This window comes from Mustelus asterias, chromosome 8 (genome assembly GCF_964213995.1).
Source record: "Mustelus asterias chromosome 8, sMusAst1.hap1.1, whole genome shotgun sequence".
Classification (NCBI taxonomy): domain Eukaryota; kingdom Metazoa; phylum Chordata; class Chondrichthyes; order Carcharhiniformes; family Triakidae; genus Mustelus; species Mustelus asterias.
Genome location: NC_135808.1, coordinates 94,579,012 through 94,601,203, shown reverse-complemented (window position 1 = coordinate 94,601,203; position 22,192 = coordinate 94,579,012). Strand labels below are relative to the sequence as shown.

Genomic DNA, 22,192 nt, shown 5'->3' with positions numbered 1-22,192 from the left:
ATATTCTGAAATCAATAATACCCATTTACTTTGAGTTTGTCTTTGGTCATCTGGTACGAATTGGCAACCATTGCTGTGAATCTTTAACAAAGATTACATGATGCAACATAACCAAAATTATTTTTATTTTTTAAAAGAATTAGTTCCTCTGCCCTGGTGATTTTGTAGCCAGTTAGTATCAAAATGCGTAAACCTGAGAATGTTCTCGGTACAATCCATGTGCTAGCTGATGTGGAGATGCCGGTGTTGGACTGGGGTAAACACAGTAAGAAGTCTCACAACACCAGGTTAAAGTCCAACAGGTTTATTTGGTAGCAAAAGCAACTAGCTTTCGGAGCGCTGCTCCTTCGTCAGGTAAGTGGGAGTTCTTAAAGGTATCTTTAAGACTTGATTACCTGTAAAGACTCGCATTCCAACCATTATTTTGTAAATTGAATTTGTGTCTTTATATGCCGTTTGTGAACAGAACTCCCACTTACCTGACGAAGGAGCAGCGCTCCAAAAGCTAGTGGCTTTTGCTACTAAATAAACCTGTTGGACTTTAACCTGGTGTTGTGAGACATCTTACTAGCTGATTTAGTCAGGGGAGCAGTTAAGGCGTTAAAGTTGTGCTTATAATTTCTGAACTAAAAAAGAAACTTCTGATTTCTGTCCAGTACAACCAGTGTAGGCAATGTTAGGACTTCATTCCATGGTCAAATAGTCTTCTGACACTTGCTATTACAAACACTTGGTAAACAAGGTCGTTGCCTAGGGTGACAAAATTTGCAGGGGTGGCAAAAAACTGGTGGCTTTAAAAAAAATTGGAGCTAAAAACTGTCTGAAAACCCATAAGGCTGCCCGAAGGTCGGGAGCAGCAATTCCATCCCTGCCAGTTTCTGACAGTGCTGAGAGTGGGAACTGACTGACTGCAGAGCTGTGACTGGAGGAATTGCTGTTGGTGCTCCTCCAATCACATATTCTGTCTCTCCAGGTTCAGAGTGTTGTGGTTGTGTTTGAAGGAGTTCTGTGGCAGCGCTTGAACATGTTGGAAAAGTTAAATGAATGCAGGGAGGTGGCAGTTCTGCAGATACACATTAGCAGCTTGAGAAGACTGAAATTAAGCCTTGGGGGAAAAAAAACAAGGTAAAGTTCTCTACTCGAAGGTCAATGAATAACGAATAAATTAGCAGTGATTAGCATTCCACACTGGGCAGCTAGAAAAGTGAAAGAGAGAGACACAAACAAACACAGAAGAACCCTATCCGAGAGCGACAGAGAGAGATCGAGAGAGACACATACATAGACCTAATAGACAGAGGGAGAGACACACATAAACAAACAGGCCGAGACAAACACAAAACACACTGGAGTGAAAAATATAGGAAGTAAAAGAACACACAGCTGAAGAGAGAGATGCGCAAAGGGAAAGACAAAAGAAGAGAGAGACCAAGGGTAAGAGAGAGGGAAGGAAAATCATAGGACTACTCCACAAAAACAGGACCTTCTGGATGCAATGTTGAACCAAGATCAATCTGCCCACTTAACAGTTGTAAAACATCCCATCACATCCTACAATTCAAAGGAAAGCAGGGGATTTATGTCCCTTGCCCTGACCAATATTTAGCTCTCAAAGAACATCACAAAAAATGACATGATCAACATATTGCTGCTTTCAGGAACTTTGAGGCAAATTGCTGCCACATTTCCTGCATTACAGCAGTGACTACATTTCAGAAGTACTTAATTGGCTGTGAAGGATTTTGGGATATCCTGTGGTTGTGAAAGGTACTATATGAATGCAACTCTTTCATTTATTACATTTTAACGTGAGCTATTTATTTAATGGTTCCTATACGTTATATGGTTTGTAGCTTTTGTCATTATAGCTACATGGCGGTGACACTAGATTTTCAGCAGTATATGTGCTATTGAAGCACTTTAAAATGCTCTTTTCATTTAAAATTATTAAAGAGCTCAACATCCTAATGATTGGCTACAAGTTTTTTTAATAGAATCCCTACAGTGCAGAAGGAGGCCATTCGACCCAGCGAGTCTGCACTGACTACAATCCCACCCAGACCCTATCCCCATTTACCTTAACTAGTCCCTCTGACACTATGGGGCAATTTAGCATGGCCAATCCACCTAACCCGCATATCTTTGGACTGTGGGAGGAAACGGGAGCACCTGGAGGAAACCCACGCAGACATGGGGAAAACGTGCAAACTCCATACAGACAGTGACTCAAGCTGGGAATCGAACCCGGGTCCCTGGCGCTGTGAGGCAGGAGTGCTAACCACTGTACCACCCCAGTGTTAGTTAAAGCACCACCCAAGTTAAAGCACCACTTACCTCAGGGTGACTCTAAATAGGACACTGGCCTTCTGGAAATGCCAAAAAACAACTGCAGCCAAAATCAAGTCCAGAAACAATTTGATTGCCAAACTAGCCGGCTCAAGGTGGGTGCTGTCACCACCACCCTCCGAACCTCAGCACTCAAACTCTCATACTCAGCAGAATACTGTTTGGTCAGGATCATCACACGTATACAGAGTTGATACTCAGCTGAATGCTACCATGTGTATCATCACTGGAACAGTACGTTTGACACCACTTCCATGGCTCCCTGACCTGGCAAACATTATTCCCCCACATATCCGCCAACTTGTAACAACCAACAAAATGATTTTTTTAAAAAGTATGTAATGTCTCCCTCCACCTGCCACTTCATGTTGATCTATTCAGCCCACCCAAGGTTCGACTCTCATCAAGAAAGTCGATCTGGAAAAACTTCCCCCACAAAGGACTTCAACGCAAATTCCACCTGCACAAATGAAGGGGAAATCATTGGACATAACAAACAAGTACCTGGTCTCTAACCCAACCCAACAGCTGCCCGGTTTCAACCTTCCAATCAAAGAGTGGTCCACCCTCAACAGAATCAAGACTGGCCACAGCCCCTGCTTGGACAACTTCCACAGATGGGGCATCAACCCCCTATGTGCCTGTGGGAGCGAGCAACTATGCACCATCATAGACAAGTGTCCAATCCACAGTTTCAGCGGAAGTCTATCTACACTCAACATAGCAAGACCAGAAGAAACTGCTTGGCTTAGGGACTTTGCATTCGTCAAATAAATGAAATCTAAAATTGGAACTCCTGTTAAGTTGAATCTTTTCTGCATGCAAAAATCTGTCTCCACCATTGAAATTATAAATTACTTAAAAACAATTGTACTTCCACAGTCCGAGGAACTGGGTAGGAGCAGTGCTTAAATTGACAAGACCAAAACCTTTTCTAATGTAAAAGCAAAATACTGCGGCTGCTGGAATCTGAAACAAAAGCAGAAAATGCTGGAAAATCTCAGCAGGTCTGACAGCATCTGTGGAGAGAGAATAGAGCTAACGTTTCACGTCAGGCTGACCCATCGTTAGAACTCAACCTTTTTTCTTGGTAATAAGAGCCCTTGAAATAAGCTTGAACAACCTCAGCAAGTTTCTAGTTGTAATTTGCTCCTTGCGAAAGAATGTCAGACTACATTAGTTACCTTAGTTCAAGAAAACAAAAGGAGAAATAACATGAGATGTCTCATAGTCGAAAGATTTTCACAAATCAAGCTAGTTTTATTTGGAATATAAATAAAGCATCTAAACAACAAAGATGACTATTCTACCTCTTGATGCAATGTTTGAATACCACCAAGAAAATTGATCATGAATTATACAATTACCTTGGGAAACACTGTTTTAACGTAGATTGGTAGATCTCCATGAGGGCTTCCGTGTCCTCCAACAATGCTGAACCCCAGTCCATCCGCTCCTTTCTCTAAAGTTATGTTTACATGCTGTGGATGTCTGATGAAGAAAGTACAGCTTATTCATAATGTTAATGTACATTCAACAATTGTTATTGTTGGAGTATTATACATCAGAATGTGAAATTACACATTTTAATACATTTAAAACAGGAACAAAATCTGAAAAATAACACATTACATCCTTCACTAATGGTAAGCAGATAATTTGTATAAATCCAGTTTTTTTTACTTTGAAACTCAGAACATACACTGATCGATCACTTGTGGCAGTGTTCAAAGACATACCACTAGTGAATAAGGGGCTAGAATTCCATGTAAAGCACAATATTTGTAATACAACTGGACAACCTAGATAATCCAACCTTTTGTGCATCATATTGTGCCTTTCCTATTTTGATTTAACATTTTAATATCACAATTTTTGGGGTTATTTTTATCCTTACATTTTGCTGATTTTAAAAAAACGTTGGGATTAATTTGATTTATTTGAGTTGAATAAATTGAATTAAACTTCACCTCTGAGATATTGCTGCTTGTATTACAAGTGCTTTGCTTTTCTTGTAAAAAGCTATTATTTTATAAATTATTTTGTTCTCTATATCATCTATATCTCCATTCCTTCTTTTATTATTGCGCTTGCTATTTCACTGTTATAATTTCCTGCTCCCATTCACTCACTGCTTCTCTTGCAACAAATTTTGCCCATTCCATATCCCACAATCTGTTAAGAAAGAGAACTGCTGACAACAACTGCAAATTGCTGCTCTTGGGCCCAGCAAAAGAAAATTACAAGTTTGCTGTGCCATTTTGTGAGCAGCCTTCAGCTTCCCTTTAAGGTCTGCTGATCATGCTGCTCAGTATCCGATACAAATGGCCAGTGGTTGTGTGATGCTTACTTCACCAATTTGTAGCTGAAAACTTTAACTGGGGCTATACATTAAGCATAGCACTCTGATTTACATATTTAAGGAGCCTTCGGCTTGTGTCAGGCAGGCTGGCTGCTCACTCATTCATAGGCCCGGTTGAAAATTTGTGCATTAATGGAGCAGATAATGTTTTGTATTGTATTGAAGATTACCGTCAAGTGCCTCAAGTTTCCACTGCCTGGGACAGAAATTGGGAGGTAGGTTCATTTTAAAAAAAGGTATAACTATAAATTTGTAATTTACACTCTTTCTAAGACTGATATCTGTGGCCAGGAGTTAATATAATTTGGAGAAATAAGCTGCTTCAGAGCATGGTGGAGGGAATCGAGGCATTCACGAGGGACTTGGATTGTTATTAGAGAAAGAAGAATGTGCGGGGGTACATGGAGAAGGCAGGGAGTGGCACAAAGTACCTTGCTCCTGTGGCGTGCAAACACAGAAATGATGGGCTGAATGGCCGCAGGAATTGTGACAATTCCTTAATTCTGTGATTGTATGTCAACTTGGCTAAGTTGGTAGCATTGCTGCCTCTGGGTCAGAAGCTTTTCGGTTCAAGCTTACTTCAGCACATAAGTTGATATTTCAATGCAATGCTTTAGGATAACATGTTAAATGCCCCATCTGTATGTTCTGGAGGGGTTCAGATATTGTAATGGATCCATGGCACTATTCAAAGACTAAGAAGTTGGTCTGGTGAACTAGGCAACTTTCTTATTCCAACCAATACGCCAAAATTTGGCAATTTTACTTTTCCTAAATTACAAGTATGACTTCAAAAATACTTCGCTGGATGTAAAGCACTTTGGAATGTCTTGAGATTATGAAAGGCTCTATATAGATGCAGAATGTTCTTTTTCCACTTGCAGTATACAGGGACTTCTACACAAATTAGTTGCATTATTTGATTCCATGATAATTTTGACTCGCTTCAACAGTAATTAATTGCAATAAATGTCATTCAGGTACTTTGAGGTTACTAAAGAAATGCAAATTCTTTCTACTTTAGTGTTTTTACACTGATAATTAGAATTTTCCCTTTTAATCGTTGAGAAAAGTCTCTACTGATTTTTGGGTGGTTGCATTAATACACTTTGTCCAGTGATTTGACTGTGAGCGACGTAGGCTGTTTTTTATGGAGTTGAAGGGACATGCAACTGAAATTCTAGATGATTGTAGAGAATTGCAGAAATGAAGAAAAAACACGGCAATGACAAGATACTGTGCGATGGGAGCTACAAATGCCTCAGTAGGCCTCTGTCTGTTACACTGTACATTACTTTCCATTTTATTAATCTAGTTTGCTGCTTCAGCTAATGCTGCTTTGTTTTGTCAATTGAACTCTATTCTGTTGCCATCAATGGTTTTCCATTCAGGTGCACTTAGTGGGAGACTATGTAACAAGAAAGAAATTAAAATAATTTTACGTACTTAATTATAAGTGCTGCACAGTTTGAGTGCTCTGTTCCTTACATAATGGCAAATTATGTACACTTGACAGAAATTAATTTAATGAAACATTGTGGAAAATTTGTACAAGACAAAATTTTTGCATGCATGCAAAGCCATTTATAACTCCCATCTTTTAGCATAAAATGTTACACATATTAACAGGGTCTGAGCTGATTAGCCTCATACTTACTCTGGATCTTCTGGCCGATTGTCAGTTGGTGAGTTCAAGTTGGAACCTGTTGACATATTTTCAAGCTGGCTTGCAATAGCAGTGATATTTGTGTCAGCTATGACCTGAAGATCAATTAAAAGGACTCAAGTTAATTCAAAAATGAAAAGCCAAATTACTGAAAAAGTGTGTGAAAAGTGCCATCTCTAGGAAATATTTTATAGTTTAAATCAAACTGTCCTTGACAACGTAAGTCAACTGGTACGACCGTCTGACTTTGTATTGGAAAATCATGAATTAGACTACCTATCACTCAGACTTGTTTGCTGCCAAAGAAGTGAAGAGATTTGATTGATGAGCTATTTTGATGCCAGGTCATGGATGGAGCCTAGCTTGATGGACTCTAACTTGTCTTTGGTTAAAAACACGGAGGGGACTACCGAACAGAGTCACAGGAATCTGTTAATGAGCTTTTAATAAAAGAATAAAACATTTATTCAACAAGATTAACTATATTATACTACTCCTTCACCTGAACTATATCTTTACAGATATAAATACAAATTCATGAAGATAACACAGATTACAAAATCTATCATATACTCTATTGTTTGCAGTAAGTATACAGCCTATGTAAACTAATAGGTGAACTGCGGTCGGACACACCACACTCCAAAACCAAGTTTCTATGGATTTCTCATCAACCTCCAAGATGCTTGTCACACTGTAAGCTAACCAGTCTCACTGAAATCCTGTCTTTCTCATGAGGGCTTCCAATGCCCATATTTGAAGTTCTCTCCCAAAGGATGCTTTCACTCAGACATCTCCAACAATGGATCTCTATGTGCATTCAAGCTGCACCTTCCAACCTTCGGCTGCCTCCTCAGATCTTCTGGCTTCTCACAAACTCACTTTGTTCAAAGTCTGTTCCCTGCAGCTCTGTATCTTTAATTCAGAGCCTATCCCTTTGCTGCTTACTTTTAATTCCACTGAACAGGACCTATTTCTAATTCCCATTCTTGTTCCTTGACTTGACAGTCTTCCTGGAACCCCTTTCTGTCCCAATCCCTGGTTTTTAGGACTTTCTTCTTTTCTCTGGGACCTGATTCCTGCTGTTCCCACCATCCCTCTTCTGGTGCTTTCTGTAAAATCGGGTTATTATCTAGGTCACCTGATGTTCCTTTTCGCACTGTTTCGCTTTTGTTTTTTTTCCCCCTTCTTCTGTGCAAATGCAGGGTGGGCTTCCGATCTAAATAAATAATTAGAATTGAACTGTGCGTGTGTGTGTAGGATAGTTTACCAGACTGGAACCCAAAAAATGCACCATCGTGTTGGGTCAGCACATGCACAAAGACCCCAAAATCGTAAATCGCACAAGCTGCATATGTGCAGCCTTTTGTTTTGAACTGTGTTGAACACTCTTTTGTAGGAAAATGTGGCAACCATTATACACATTGCAACAGATGCTGAGGGTTAGCTTCACAGCTGTAGATGGACTGGGGTCAGCTGACTCAACTCAGAAGAGCGGAGAGAGAGAGAGAGAGAGAGACTATAGAAAGATATAAAATGTATGCAGCACAATTATTAAATAAGCCATTCATAAGCCTTAACCTTGAAAATTATTTTATAATTAGGATTTAAAATCAGTGAAAGTTGAAGAACTGTCATGAAGTGTTGAGAGTAAACTGAAAATAATAGTTTTTCTCGATTATTTCATCCTAATGCTCTTGCATAATTTTAATTATGCAGTAAAATATCAATCTTACAGATGTAATAGGATTGGAAATCTTTATGTACTGCAAAATGAAAAATAATTCAATGCACAAAATATGTCGCTCATATTATGATCTCTGTCAAGACCAGTAACAATTTTTGTTAAAGTAGAAATATCCAAAATTCCAGTTACTTACTAAAAGGATGAAACCATAAGATGCCACCATTTAAACTGTAGTGATAATATCACCGTACTAGTGATCCAGCTCTAGAACAGACGGCAACCCGCTAATTATGCAATTTGCTAATTGAGATACAATTAGTGGGCCCATTCAGTGGCCTCTTGCTATTCACCTGCCTCCCACGGGGGAACTGCATGGGGTGGGCTTTAGTGCTGGTAAAGACCAGCATGAATCTGGCGCTCTGAACCCCAGAAGGGTTCAAGAAGCTAGGTCCAGTGGCTGTTTGCCCCTCTGCCACTGCCAGGCTGCAGAGGGAGATTTTATTTGAAGCCTCAGATCCTTCCCAGAAAGCTGCAATCTTTGAAGCCTTCTCTAATTGAAAACTTTTGATCTCTTTTAATTTCACGGTGCAGTGCTTTGAAATAGGCTTTGATTGACAGTTTAATGGTTTTCAACTCAGCCTCCAGTCAGATGTTTAGTTACCTTTCCCTTCACGCTCGAATGCATCTCAAGTACCCCCATTGTTCCTAACCCAATACCTGCAAAGATTCTAAGTCTGATTGAGAGCTGTGCTTTCTTCAAAGGGTGCAAATGGTCTGCAAAAGAGACAGAGAAATCCCTGCAGCAGAATGGATTGCTGCTGTGATTTAAGCCAGCTGTCCAGGGGACATAGAGTCACAGCGGTTTACAGCATGGAAACAGGCCCTTCGGCCCAACTTGACCATGCTGCCCTTTTTTTAAAAACCCCTAAGCTAATCCCAATTGCCCGCATTTGGCCCATATCCCTCGATACCCATGTAACTATCTAAATGCTTTTTAAAAGATAAAATTGTACCCGCCTCTACTACTACCTCTGGCAGCTTGTTCCAGACACTCACCACCCTGTGTGTGAAATAATTGCCCCTCTGGACACTTTTGTATCTCTCCCCTCTCACCTTAAACCTATGCCCTCTAGTTTTAGACTCCCCGACCTTTGGGAAAAGATATTGACTATCTACCTTGTCTATGCCCCTCATTATTTTACAGACCTCTATAAGGTCACTCCTCAGCCTCCTACGCTCCAGAAAAAAAAGTCCCAGTCTATTCAGCCTCTCCTTATAACTCAATCCATCAAGTTCCGGTAGAATCCTAGTAAATGGAGATTAGTGACTAGGCTACTTCAAAAATTTTGCACAGCTGACAGGCAGGAGTGAAAATATTGATCATAGAGCTGCCTGAAATCACCATGCCAGGGGTGATCATCAGGTCTGTCAGGCCTAGAAGGTGCAGACCAGCCACGACATCCGCCGCCCAGGGGAGAATGGCGAGACCATCCCTTTGCCCTCAGCCCGAGACCACCCACACCCCAGGATTCTTGGGGGACCCTTCCTCTACAGCCTGGCAGTGGCAAATGGCACATGGGCACTGGACTTACCACCTTAACCCCTCTTAGGGTCCAAGGCACCAGGCCAGGGTGTAAGTGCCAGGGGTAGTGCACTGTTTGCATTGCGAAGGCACGTGGCCTGGAAGGGGGTCTGGGGGAGGGAGGGTGGCTGAGTGGGGGTGTTAGAGAGGAGGGGGCTTGAGGCAGGGGACTTGAGTCATGTCACCCTCCTGTTTTGATGCCAGCGGGAACACTTAGCCTGAAAATAGGAGAAGTATGGCCTCTGTCTTTACATTGCCAAATTTAGTTTTCACATTCTGACTACAGAATCTCTGACACAAGAAATAATGGGTCTATGATTCCCTTGTCATGATAAACAAATCAATTTTGTCAATTTGGATGTAGCAAGCCAGTGCGCTAATACTAGTTTCCTGTCAGCTGAACTACAGAATCAATGCAAGAAAAATGTCTTAAATTGATCCTCCTTGAAGCATATCTATTTTTTCACATTGAATGTAGCCAGCGAAAGACCTGCTTCACACATTGATTGAAACCAGCTCCTTCATCTCTCTTGGGTATTTTCATGTTTACCAAATTATACTAAAGGTGAACCAATCACAATACTATTAAGTATCAATAATTTCCTAACCTTTATGTTACCCTAGTACCTGCCCAAAGTGTTCAAGGCCTAAAATTAATTTACCATTTGGATTCCTTATTTAAAAGAGAATTCAATTTCCTAAAAAACAAACTTGGCAAACTTGCCATTTCTTAACTCAGACCCAAGGCTAAAATTTTCCTTTAAATGAACATTAAAAAAAGTCTACATAATCTCCCCATCTCTTCCATCAAGCTTTTAATCAACAATGCCTATATTTCTTTCTTTGGCTTAGCGTAGCTTTTTGTCAGATTAGATTTCTGTGAAGTGCCCTGGGATATTACTCTGTGTTAAAGGTGAATTGTCTGTTCTATTCAATTCAATTTCACTTTATTGTCCTTAACAGAAATTCATTTTGGGTACATTCCTGCTACTCTGTCAGTTGGAAGCAGTTCAGAAAAGGTTACCAGACTAATACCTAGAATGGGTGGGTTATCTTATGAGGAAAGGTTGGACAGGCTAGGCTTGTATCCACTGGAGATTAAAAGAGTAAGAGGCAACGTGATTGAAACATATAAGATACTGAAGGACCTTGACAGGGTGGATGCGGATAGCATGTTTCCTCTTATGGCAGAATTTAGAACTGAGGGTGTGGGGGGTATCATTGTCCAAAAATAAAGGGTCACACATTTAAAACAGAGATGAGGTATAAAAAAAAAATTCTCAGAAGGTCATGAGACTTTGAAACACCGGCCGCGATTCTCCCATAGCAACCCGCAACTTTTCTGGCGGGTCGCGGTGGGAGATGTGTGTCACCGGCCTTGTATTGGGATTTGCATATGCACCGGGAACGCATGTGCATCTCCCACAGCCGGCGAACAGTTGCCAGTCAGACCACGCTGGAAACTGGCGGGAAGACAGGTAAGTCATTTAAGTCTTTTTAAAATGTATTTTAAATATGTTTAGCAGGAACTTTCAGGTCCTGATTGAATCTCCCACCCCACCAGGAGCACTTCATTCCGGCGGGGTTTATACTAGCTCCCCACATTTCGGAAACTAGCGGGTGAACCCGGTGGAATGAAGGGGGAGGCAATCCGGGCCCCCTGGGGGGTTGGGTGGTGGAAGGATGGTGCCTCCTGGGCATAGACACCCTGGTAGTGCCAGCCTGTGCCCACGACATTGCCCAAGAGCCAAAGTGCCCATGCCCAGGGGACACCTTGGCACTGCCCATTGGGCATTGGGCACTGACAAGGGGACAGGGCCTATTGTGGGCGGGGCCTAGGGGCAATCGGTGGGGGTGGGAGTGGTCCCACTGCCACTCTGCAGACAGGATCAGTCAGGGATGGAGGGCAGCAATTTGGGGCAGGGGTGGTCTGCTGCCTATAGGGGGGGGGGGGGCTGCCTCCCAGGGAGGGGGAGGGGTCAACCGGGGTGAGGGGTGTGGGGGGATCGCCACTGCTGGGGGTGTGGGCTGTGCATTGGGGCGCTCTGGGATGGTGGGGTGGGGGGGAGGGGGGGGGGGGGGCGGGGGAGGCAGGGCTGGTCCGGGAACTGTTGTGGGGGCCACGATTGGGCCATGGGGGGGCTGAAGGGGCAGCACAGCGGGGGTCCCAGGCTGGCCAGCGATCGAGCTGGCCCGCAAGCGGGAAGACTGACAGATCGGGACCACTGTGCATGCACAGAGTTCCGGAACTGTCAGACTCTGGCGTGAATAGGCCCCCCCCCCCCCCCCCGAGTTTTTAATGAGATTCACGACTGGGACCTCTGCAGTGATGAATGAACACCGCTCGACAATCACCAGGCAAGACTGTTCTCTTCCTGTGGGGGAGCACTTCAGCAGTCACGGGCATTCAGCCTCGGATCTTCAGTTAACCGTTCTCCAAGGCGGCCTTCACGACACACGACAGCGCAGAGTCACTGAGCAGAAACTGATAGCCAAGTTCCGCACACATGAGGACGGCCTAAACCGGGGTGTTGGATTTATGTCACATTATCAGTAACCCCCACAGCTTGCCTCCTGGACTTGCAGGCTGTCCTGTCTGGAGACAATACACATCTCTTTAACCTGTGCTTAATGCTCCCTCCACCCACATTGTCTGTATTTTTAAGACCTGGCTGGCTGTAGGGATTCGCATTCTAATCAGTATTCTGTAACTTGATTTTATGTCTCTGTATCCTGTTAGAGAGCAGATTTCCACTCCATTTGACGAAGGAGCAGCGCTCCGAAAGCTTATGGTATTTGCTACCAAATAAACCTGTTGGACTTTAACCTGGTGTTGTGAGACTTCTTACCTCTGCAGTGCACAGAGTGCAGAGATTCGGGTGAGAAGCTAAACTGAGAAAACAGTCGGGATCTAGAACAGCTTTCCTGCCAATTCAGCACTTTTGGGAGTATCGCGGCCACTCTTCCTGAAAGGTGGTGGAAGCAGAGTCTTTGAATATTTTTAAGGCAAAAGTGGATAGATTCTTGGTAAACAAGGGGTGATTTTTGATTGCCATTTGGCAGAATGCAGATTTGAAATTACTATCAGATTATCCATGATCTTATTAAATGGCAGAGCAGGCTCAAAGGGCTGAATGGGCTACTCCTGCTCCTTTTTCGTATGTAATGAGTTGGAAGTGGAGTGGGAATTACAGCACTTATGCAGTAAATTGTAAAGCCTATTTACAGAGTATATTTTAAGACTCTCTGTGAACCAAGCAAAAAAGCTCAGTAATTTCTCCTAATAGCACAAGGTGGTTTCACCATGAGGGGGAGCTGCGGGGGTGGGGGATAAAAATGTCTCTTTTTTCAGCAATACTCAATTTCTGTACAACCAAAAGAGTATTAGCAATTTATTAGTTGCCCAGTGTAAATAAATAACAGTTTCATTGTAAAAGTGCAGCAAATTGCATTGTATCCAGCATGTGTGTTGTGTGGTGTTCACTTCAACCCACCCATTTGTGGAAAACAGGTCTAACTTCTGGGTAATCAGTGTACAGACCCAAATCACCACACCAAGGGACTCCCCCCCACCCCACTGCCCTACGCCCCCCAGGGATCCGTCCCCCAGCTCCCCCGACAACTCCTCATGGGATTCCCCCCTCCCGCAACCCCAAGGGACTACACCCTGCAATGGCAACTCCCCAACACACGGGAATTCCCCCATGAGGACACATTCTGCCCAACCCGCCTTCCCCCAGCACCACAGCCTGCCAAGCCTAAATCTCATCCCCCCACTGCTCCCAAGGGCCGACTCAACTGCCATCCTCCCTCCCACGCTACCAGCCTGACCTGATCATCCCACCCCCTCCAACACAGCCCAACCAGACACAATCAGACCCCACTCCCACCCAAATCCCAGAGATGTCTGTATTTGGCCCTGGCTGAGTCAGACGGTCAGGTGAAATAGGGTGGAAAAAAACAGCAGGTAAAAAACTAGGAACTGGATTGTCACTCTGAGGAAGCTCAGACCCAACACATTCTTATTATCCACAGACGTCGTACTTGTGACCTATCTAAATAAATCTGAAAGTAATATCATATTCAGGGCAGCTTCAACAATGAATGCTGCTTGCCGATAAGTGGGCTGAAGCTACAACAACAATGGGCTGAATTTTACTGCGGGTTCTGGGCACTGGTGCGGGCCCTGCATCCAATTAAGAATAGCCGACAAACTCCTGATGCTGCCTCCTAATTAGGGGACTGGCAGCTCGGAAAGCCCAGCAGCACCATTGGGAAAGGTAGATACTGTGGAGACAGGCAAGTAGAAATCATAAATAATCATAAACTCGGGATGGCTGAAGACAAAAGGTTCCATCAAATGGAGGGAAACACCCCTCAAGGAGATTGTTGAGACTGCCAATCCTGCCTGTTCTTTGGACCACAAATCCTCTGACTCTGATGTCCCCCTGGGTTGCTGCACCTCCATGAAGCTGATACCTTCTCCCCAGGCAACAGGAGGCCACTCCACCACCGGCAAATGCCCACAGCCCCACCCGCCCCCGGCCTCACCAGCCACTTGCTGTAATTATCAAGTCGACCAACCTCCCACCCACCGCTGGGTACTTTCTCCTGTGATGGGACTGCGTCAGGGAACAATCCTGGTATGGATTTCCCTTGCTCCAAACTCCATTCCCACCACCCAGGGGTCAGTCAAATTCAGATACCTGTTGACTACAAATCAGTCTCATATTTTGCATTTATAAAACAGATGTGCAGTATATTAACATCACTATTGCTCTACATTATCCTAATGAATTTCAGTGACAGCTGTAATAATAAAACAAGTTTACACATGCACATATTCAATAATTATAAAAGTGACTTTAAAGCTACTTTCTGTCACTGACTTTGCATAGCTATGCCACTTCCAAACTGTGTTTGCATTTCTCCCCAATATGCAGTTGAAGATCCACAAAGGCCAGAAATTCAAACACTGCTTGTTAGTGCCAACACTTTATTCCAGTGGCATGGGAAACCAATCGCTTAAAGTGGGCTTTATGAGACTAGAGACACTGGTACCACTGGTTTCTATTACAGTGCTGCTACCAGAGCTGGAATGAGTGCAGCAACGGATACCTTGCCACACCACAATTTCTTCACATCACTTACCCAAAATCACCTTATATTGTATCATTCTTTCCTCCCTCTGTAATTATTGAGAGCAATTCTTTTTTAGACTAACACCGTGGGCTTGCACTCACTCAGTTGTCCTGCAATTACATGTGTATACGATAACATATTCTCTGGGGTTGATTCTCAGATCACTATCAATTAATCAAAGCTATTCTATTTTGAAACGTGGCTACTGCTTCAAAAGAGTACTGAGCAGGAAAGGATTAAGCAGATATGCTTCAGAGTGGCATTGTACTACAAATAGCAACATCACACTTATCCGATTACATTTCTGTAATCTAAATAAAGTTTAAATCTTTCAACTCTTATATTATCATCACTCTCTAACAAAAGGTATTTCCCTATCTGTTTTACCGAACTTGAAATACAAATGGAACACAATAGATGTGAGATAAGCAGAGCATCATAAAGAATCCATATAATTACATAAACCGCATGAATGAAGTGCTTGTAGTTTAGAAAATTCAGCAGCCACACAAGTAAATTACTGCCAGAGTCGTTAATCTTTACAATATACTCATTAAACTTCCATGGTATTACTCACAAAGGGGCTTTACAGAGTAATGAAGGAAATTAAATAAGAACATAAGATGAGCCATAGTGGGAGAGTTGGAGGTGTAATTAAAAGCTTGGTCAAAAACAATGTTTTCAAGGTGGAGTGAGAAATAAAGAGGTGGAAGAGGTGAGGAGAAATCCTCAAACAAAATGTGTGGTTTAGGTTGATTGGCCATGCAGAATTGCCCTTTAGTGTCAGAGGGATTAGCAGGATAAATATGTGGGGTTATGGGGATAGGGCCTGGGTGGAATGCTGTTGGAACAGGCTCCCCAGTGTCTCCCAAATGAATATTTTCTCCACAATATCCCGTCATCCTTTGAGCTAATATAACCAGTTGTCAGAAGAGATGCTCAGCATGTATGGAAGAAGTGTCATTAAGCATTATGTCTTGTAATAAATAACTGTGGTCTGACTGTTCCTCTTTTTCTCTGGAATTTGAGGTGGGATAAATTGCACTGTATAAACAGGGTGTGTGACTGAGGTTACAATTACCTTTCATAAATTATTTGCAAAATGGAATAAGCCCACTGCAACATGGAGTCAGCCCATTGGTTTACCAGTGTCTAATGGTAGGGATTCTATGATTCTAATACGAGAGGTGACTGAAGACCATTCTGCCAGTGGGATGAAGGAAGGGCAGGATGACTAAAGGCTAAAGTTAGGCCAATGGATGCAGGAGGGTATAGAGGGCAAGAGGAAATTATTGAGATTGGGTGGGTCTAGGACAGAGAAGGAATTTAAATTCAATACAAAGATGATGGTGAGTGGAAGTTAATGCAAGGAAAGATAAGTTTTTAGATAAGTCAAAGTTTATGGGTAATGAACACGGGAGAGCGGGAAATATAGCACTGGTAAAATTGAGTTTAGCATTTACTAAAATGTGGATAAACATGGTGGTGGTGGTGGTGGGGAGAGGGGGGGGGGGGGGGGGATCAGTGGCCACTTTTGCAATCTTGGTGATGGATACATTGTGGGCACCAAAATTTCACTAATCTAGTCTAGGCTCAACAAGAGAGCAGAAAAGGGTCACGGTTGCAAGCAAAGTTAATGTCAAGTGCTTAAAACAATATCTTTGGTCTTTTTGAATTGATGTCAGTACATTTTTCACATGGTTCGTGCATTATATACTGTGAACTTTTAAAAATGTATACTTTTGGAAAATTTGGAAGTCAAATATAAGCACAAATTTTATGCTGACAGAATCAAGTAAATGCAATTAACATTGATGGGTCTAACTGAAAAAAAAAATTTTTTTTTTGCTTTCTTTAGTTTTGATTTCTGAAATATGATTCCCCAAGAGACTGACTGCAATAGACCGTAAAGAATTAGTATGTAAAGGGTAAAAATGCATCCCAACGGGTGAAGCAGTCCCTTTCAGCAGATCTGTTTGGTTTGTACACAACAGTCAACAAACACCCTCAGCCTTTCCTTATCTCATTACTACACCTGCTATACAAACAGATTAAATCATGCAATGAGCAAGCAAGCCTACAGACACTGGGTTTAGAGGGTGGTAATTGCTCCCTCGAGACCCTAATCTTTAGTTAACACAGCATTTTTAAACTCTTTTAACATCCTATTGAAGGCAGGCAGATAATCAACCTACATTCTTGTCATTTGCATGAATAAATGCATTATCTGACCTTCTGGTTTAGGATAGGGCTAAAAAGCTGATAACAAATACATGTTGTTAACTAATGACAAGCTGCTGTGGATTATCTATGCAGTACATACACTTAAGAACAATTGTAGAAAATTTCTAAATGCTGCACAAACACTCTGATTAAAATCCTGTAAAACATATGACTATAGCTTTGCTCTAAAGACCTGTAGGAACATTACGTTTGAGTTTCTCTGCAGCTTTGTTCATCTAACCTTATACTAATATGCTGACATCAGTGGGCCCCTCTTCCCCAAGAGTTTCAGTAATGTGCTAAATGTATCTTTTTCCCACTGCTCTCTCCTCTTGCTCATTACACAATACTAAGGTGTTATGTTATGGATATCAATGAATCAATTAGAGCAGCATGAGGCTGCCACATCATTCGGTTGTCGGCAGAGAAGAGAGTTTTGTGCTTGCATGATTGTACATGTGAAAACCTCTGCGTTCTTGTCCAATTGCTGGCTGAGGTTTAATCCAGTAAGAGTGGTAGTGTTCAGTTGGCTAATACACAAGTAGTGTTGCGGAGAACAATATGGCAGCAGTGGAAAGGAGACGCTAGTTGTGCAAAGAGCGATAACAATATAAATGACCCGGTAATGGGAAGCGTGTAGCCTTTTTGGATGGGTGAACCAAGATGTGTTAAATACCATTTGCATCTATCTCCTACCTCTCCCCAGGTTCCACTGCCAACCTCTTTGTCTCTCTCATCTACTTTCCTCCTTATCCTATTCTCTCCCCCTTCTCTGCCACCTCCATCTTCCGTCATTTCGATTCTTCTTCTTTACCATCCCTCTCTCTCTTGCTTTTTCCACTTTTCATCCTTGCCTTTTCCCATCCTCTTTCTTTCCACATCACTTATTTATTAGTTTAAACTTCCTGTTTTTCAATGTGTCTTTTTGTCAGGATTCTTCCACCTGGTTGATAAGCCTCAATGGCTGCTTTCCCTACGTCGATGGTAGTCATGATGTGGGGTTGTGAGACTTCTTACTGTGCTTTCCCTACTCACAGACCTCAAAGATTGCACAGGGTGTTAAATTCAAACAGACCCAAGAAAACTGGACATTTCCACTGACAAGCCTGTTAAAATTCTGTGAAGCTGTACGTGAGGTGGATGGCAAAAGCAACTCTTTCACTGTTCATGGCAAAATCTGAGCCATTAAAATGCTTTGCCGTGTGAAGCTCAGTTTCAGATGGGGGAGGGGAGGGGGAAGCTTACTGCAAACACATGCAATGGGAACAGGTGTCAGAATTCACCTGGCTTGCCTGCAAGTGCAGTTTGGTAGCTCAGCATCAGCACGACATGCTGTTATTTGAGAGCATGCCTAGTGCTTTGTGGAAATTGCTGCCCACAATTCACACTTGTGTAGTGTCGTAGCAGGGTTCTACCAAATTGCAACAGTGCTCCCTTGGCACACATTTTCTGATTGAGGCTCTGCAGACTGGATTTCACACTACAGCAGTTCATTTTATCTGGGTCTGCCATGGCTGTGAATCAGATTGATACAGCCATAAAGCAGTACTCAACAACCTCAGATTTTTGGGATAGAATCATAGAATCCCTGCAATACAGAAGGAAGCCGTTCGGCCCATCTAGTTCGCACTGACTCTCCAACAGAGCATCTTACTCAGGCCGTAACCCCACATATTTACCCGTTAATTCCCCTAACCTATATATCTTGGGACATTAAGGGGCAATTTAGCATGGCCAATCCACCTAACCCGCACATCTCTGGACACTGGGCGAAAACCAGAGCACCTGGAAGAAACCCACGCAGACGCACAAGGAGAACGTGCAGACCCCACACAGACAGTTACCCAAGGCAGGAATTGAACCAGGTCCCTGGCACTGTGAGGCAGCAGTGCTAACCACTGTGCCACCGATGGCTGAATGAGTGGCCAGCAAGAGGGAAATGGTTACAACTTGCACCGATGTACAAGTTGTCTCTGACTGTGATGCTACATTGAAATATCCGATAATCTTCACCCATGTATTCCACTGCATCAATGGTCATGGTACCTTATGGGGTAACCTGTACACACAACACAAGGAAGTACTGTTCAACCTTTCAAGTAGACACTTATACACAAATTGTGAACAAACTCATTTCACTTTCCAGTTGTTAGAAACTAGAGGGCACAAAATGGTTGTAATTTTATGCACCCTCCTCTACTACCACCCACTGCCCGGGTAAAATGGGAGGAGGTGGGACAGCATAAATTCAAGCAGGATTGAAAGGGTGCTATGCTCATTGTCTACCTGCCTCTGTTGTGTCCCACTCACCCTTAGGCCAACTGAGGTCCTTATGCAGTTAATGATCATTTAAGGGCCTCATCTTGCTGCCCTTGGTATTTACCAACAGTAGATGTACACCACCACCTGAAGAGGCCACTCAATGAAACTTGGTGGACTCCCTACAAACATGGGAGGGGGCAAGAGGGCGTGATAAGGCACTCTGTGGTCTATGGAGCGCCCTGCACTTTCATGGGCCACATATGATCTGCTGGAAGATCCCTTGCTCCCCTCACGATCACTCCTCCCCCCCCCCCCTCACATGCTGGAGTTTGCCCGATTGGCCCCAGTGATTCCTAACCACATTAACCTTTACTCTGAACCTCCTTAACTGGTCCAGAGCCTCCCACAGCAGTGCCCATCACTCCCAGTGGGGAAATGGGAATGAAGAGCTGCTGACCTTATGATTGATCAGTTGCTATTGGAGGCGGGCCATTCTGCCTCAGAAAGGTGGAAGACATGACTTCAGCCAACTATGTTGCCTGAACAACATAAAATTCACCCGTGGCTTCCTGGAGGTGTGCTTGCCTCTGATTTTCCAGCCAGTAGGTGGGGCAACTGTCTCCATATAAAATCCTGCCTAATGTTACAAGAGAGAAGCACCTGAGTTACATACACTGCTTATTCCTGCAGGGTTCAGTTAAATGGGATTTGGGATTTTTCATACTTTGCCCATATCCAGAGAATCCCTTTGGTTATGAGGCAGATTCAGATTGTTACTGAGAAATTCTATTGTGGTCAAAAGTCTTGTTTTATACTCAGTGTGACAGGGGCTAAGGCATTGATTGCATGTGGAACCAACTGCTCAAGTGGTTAAATTGAAGTATCTACTTTTGGCATTGCCTCATCACTCTCACTGATAAGCCATTTGTTTTGGTAGTCATGCCGTTTGCTTCTTGGCTTGGGTCGACTTCTAAATATGATTGCTCTGGGGTTCTTCTGCAGTAAATCACCAACTCCTCTGCATCCTTCCTTTATCAGATAAACACCTAAACATCAGTTTCAAAATGTTTACTCCCAAACCCTCATGTGTCCACTTCATCATATATCTCATTCCTTCCTACCTTCAAGTACCCCAATTTGGTAAATGTTTGCAGTGACCTATAGCAGCCATTCAGCTGATCTTCCTGCTCATTCAAAAAACAAAACCATAGATCACACCAAATTAAGGACTCATGGGATAACCAATAAAATTCAGTACCTATGGTCTAAGATGAGGTAAACATTGATGGAATTGAACTTAATTTTTGTTCATGAAAGGGATGACATTGAGGGTAGGAACACGTATGACCACATTGTGCTATCAATAACATCCTACAGTGAGAATTCTAGCTAGACAAAATGAAGGGTTCTAGCCTGTTGTTAGATTTTCCATGAAAACATTGATAAATTGTTGCTTGGACCAAAAAGTTGAATAAAAATACAAGGTAGTGGTCACCTTGACTGTATCTGCAATGCAATTCCTGTTGCTGAAGTAGTTCGCAGGTTTGGCTAAAGGAATATGCGATGTACTGATGCTGCTTCAAAAACACATTAGGAAAATATTTTTGCATTTTTAATCTATTTTGTTACAAGATGCACTATACACATTTAAAAACCTACAACATTTATCATCTTGCTATGTTTGCGTTTCAATCAGTAAAGTAAGAGCTTAGCTTCTATACTGTTGACTTTCTGATAGAAACTACAAGACATAATTGAAAAGCACAAAAATGCATCTTAGGGGCAAAAAGCATTATTGCTCAAGTGTTATGGTTACACTTGTTAGAATTCACAAAAGTGTGCACAGGATCATTAGAATTGTCATGTGGGTGGCACTGAAATGTCTAGATACCAACAGATCTAAAAACTGCCAAATCCTGTGTGATTCACACTGACTGGAATCTTTATCCCCTCTTTGACGTGGTAATGTTTGCCAGCTGTACTCTACAGCTTTTGAATGAGAGTTATCTGCTGCATGCAGCTGTTGGTGCCATTATCTCAGTACCTGAAGGATAATGCTTCCGTAGGCATTCTTCAACAGATTAACTGCTTCTGCATGAGACAGTCCATCCAGGGCTTGGCCATTAATGCTGACAATCCGATCCGCAACCTAATATTTAAAAAGAAGCTAATTAATTGCAAGGGAAATTAATTTCAAATAGGAAGTTAACTCTTGCATGACTGGAAAATAACATTTTGTGCATTTTAATTGGATAAAAACACCAATTTGTTCACAACTTTTGATGTAATTATTCATCAGTTTTAAAGGCGGTGGTTTTCTGAATGCAGCTGGTGGCACAGTGTGTCACAGTCACGAGTGTACATTAAGGGTAGGATTTTCTCATCCTTCCTGCCGGTGGGATCTTCCAGTCCCGCCGATGGCCTAACCCTGCTGCAGGTGACAGGGGTGGATTCAATGGGAAATTCCATTGACAGTGGCAGAACCAGAAGATCCTGCCTCCGGCCGTCAAGAAACACGGCGTGGGTGTGTGTGGGGGGTGGGGTGGGGGGCAGAGTATCCCACCCACATGAAATCACTGGGAAAAGGCACACCCATAATTTCCCAAATTGTATTCCCCGCTGGCAAGTCTTTGTGTTCCGAAGTGTTTATTGGGAAAACTGCCCCCTAAATCTTAATTTAAAATAAATTGCTCTGAACATTGGATTCTATCACAAATTCAATTTAATGAATTGCTTAATCAGTTAGCATCACTGCAATTGTGTAGGAATTGGGAAAAAATTCTTTACAATTATTTGCCAGTGCAACCACATGAATCACTAATTTAGCAATGGGCCACAACAATAACACATGGCTGGCTCTATAACAGTAGAAGTAGAGTCGCCATAGTCCCAGATGACTGCAGGCTGGTGGTGATTTAACTT

The 22,192-nt window shown here is 42.7% G+C and overlaps 1 protein-coding gene across 1 annotated transcript in view; it reads right to left on the bottom strand.

Annotated features, from left to right (window-relative positions):
* Positions 1–22,192, bottom strand: part of patj (PATJ crumbs cell polarity complex component) — a 364,256-nt gene that overhangs the window by 4,045 nt on the left and 338,019 nt on the right. Inside the window, exons 45-47 of the mRNA XM_078218535.1 lie at positions 21,315–21,419; positions 6,366–6,469; positions 3,714–3,837 (exon numbers count right to left, since the gene is read on the bottom strand). Coding sequence (XP_078074661.1) covers positions 3,714–3,837; positions 6,366–6,469; positions 21,315–21,419 — 333 coding nt within the window. The remainder of the gene's footprint in view (positions 1–3,713; positions 3,838–6,365; positions 6,470–21,314; positions 21,420–22,192) is intronic.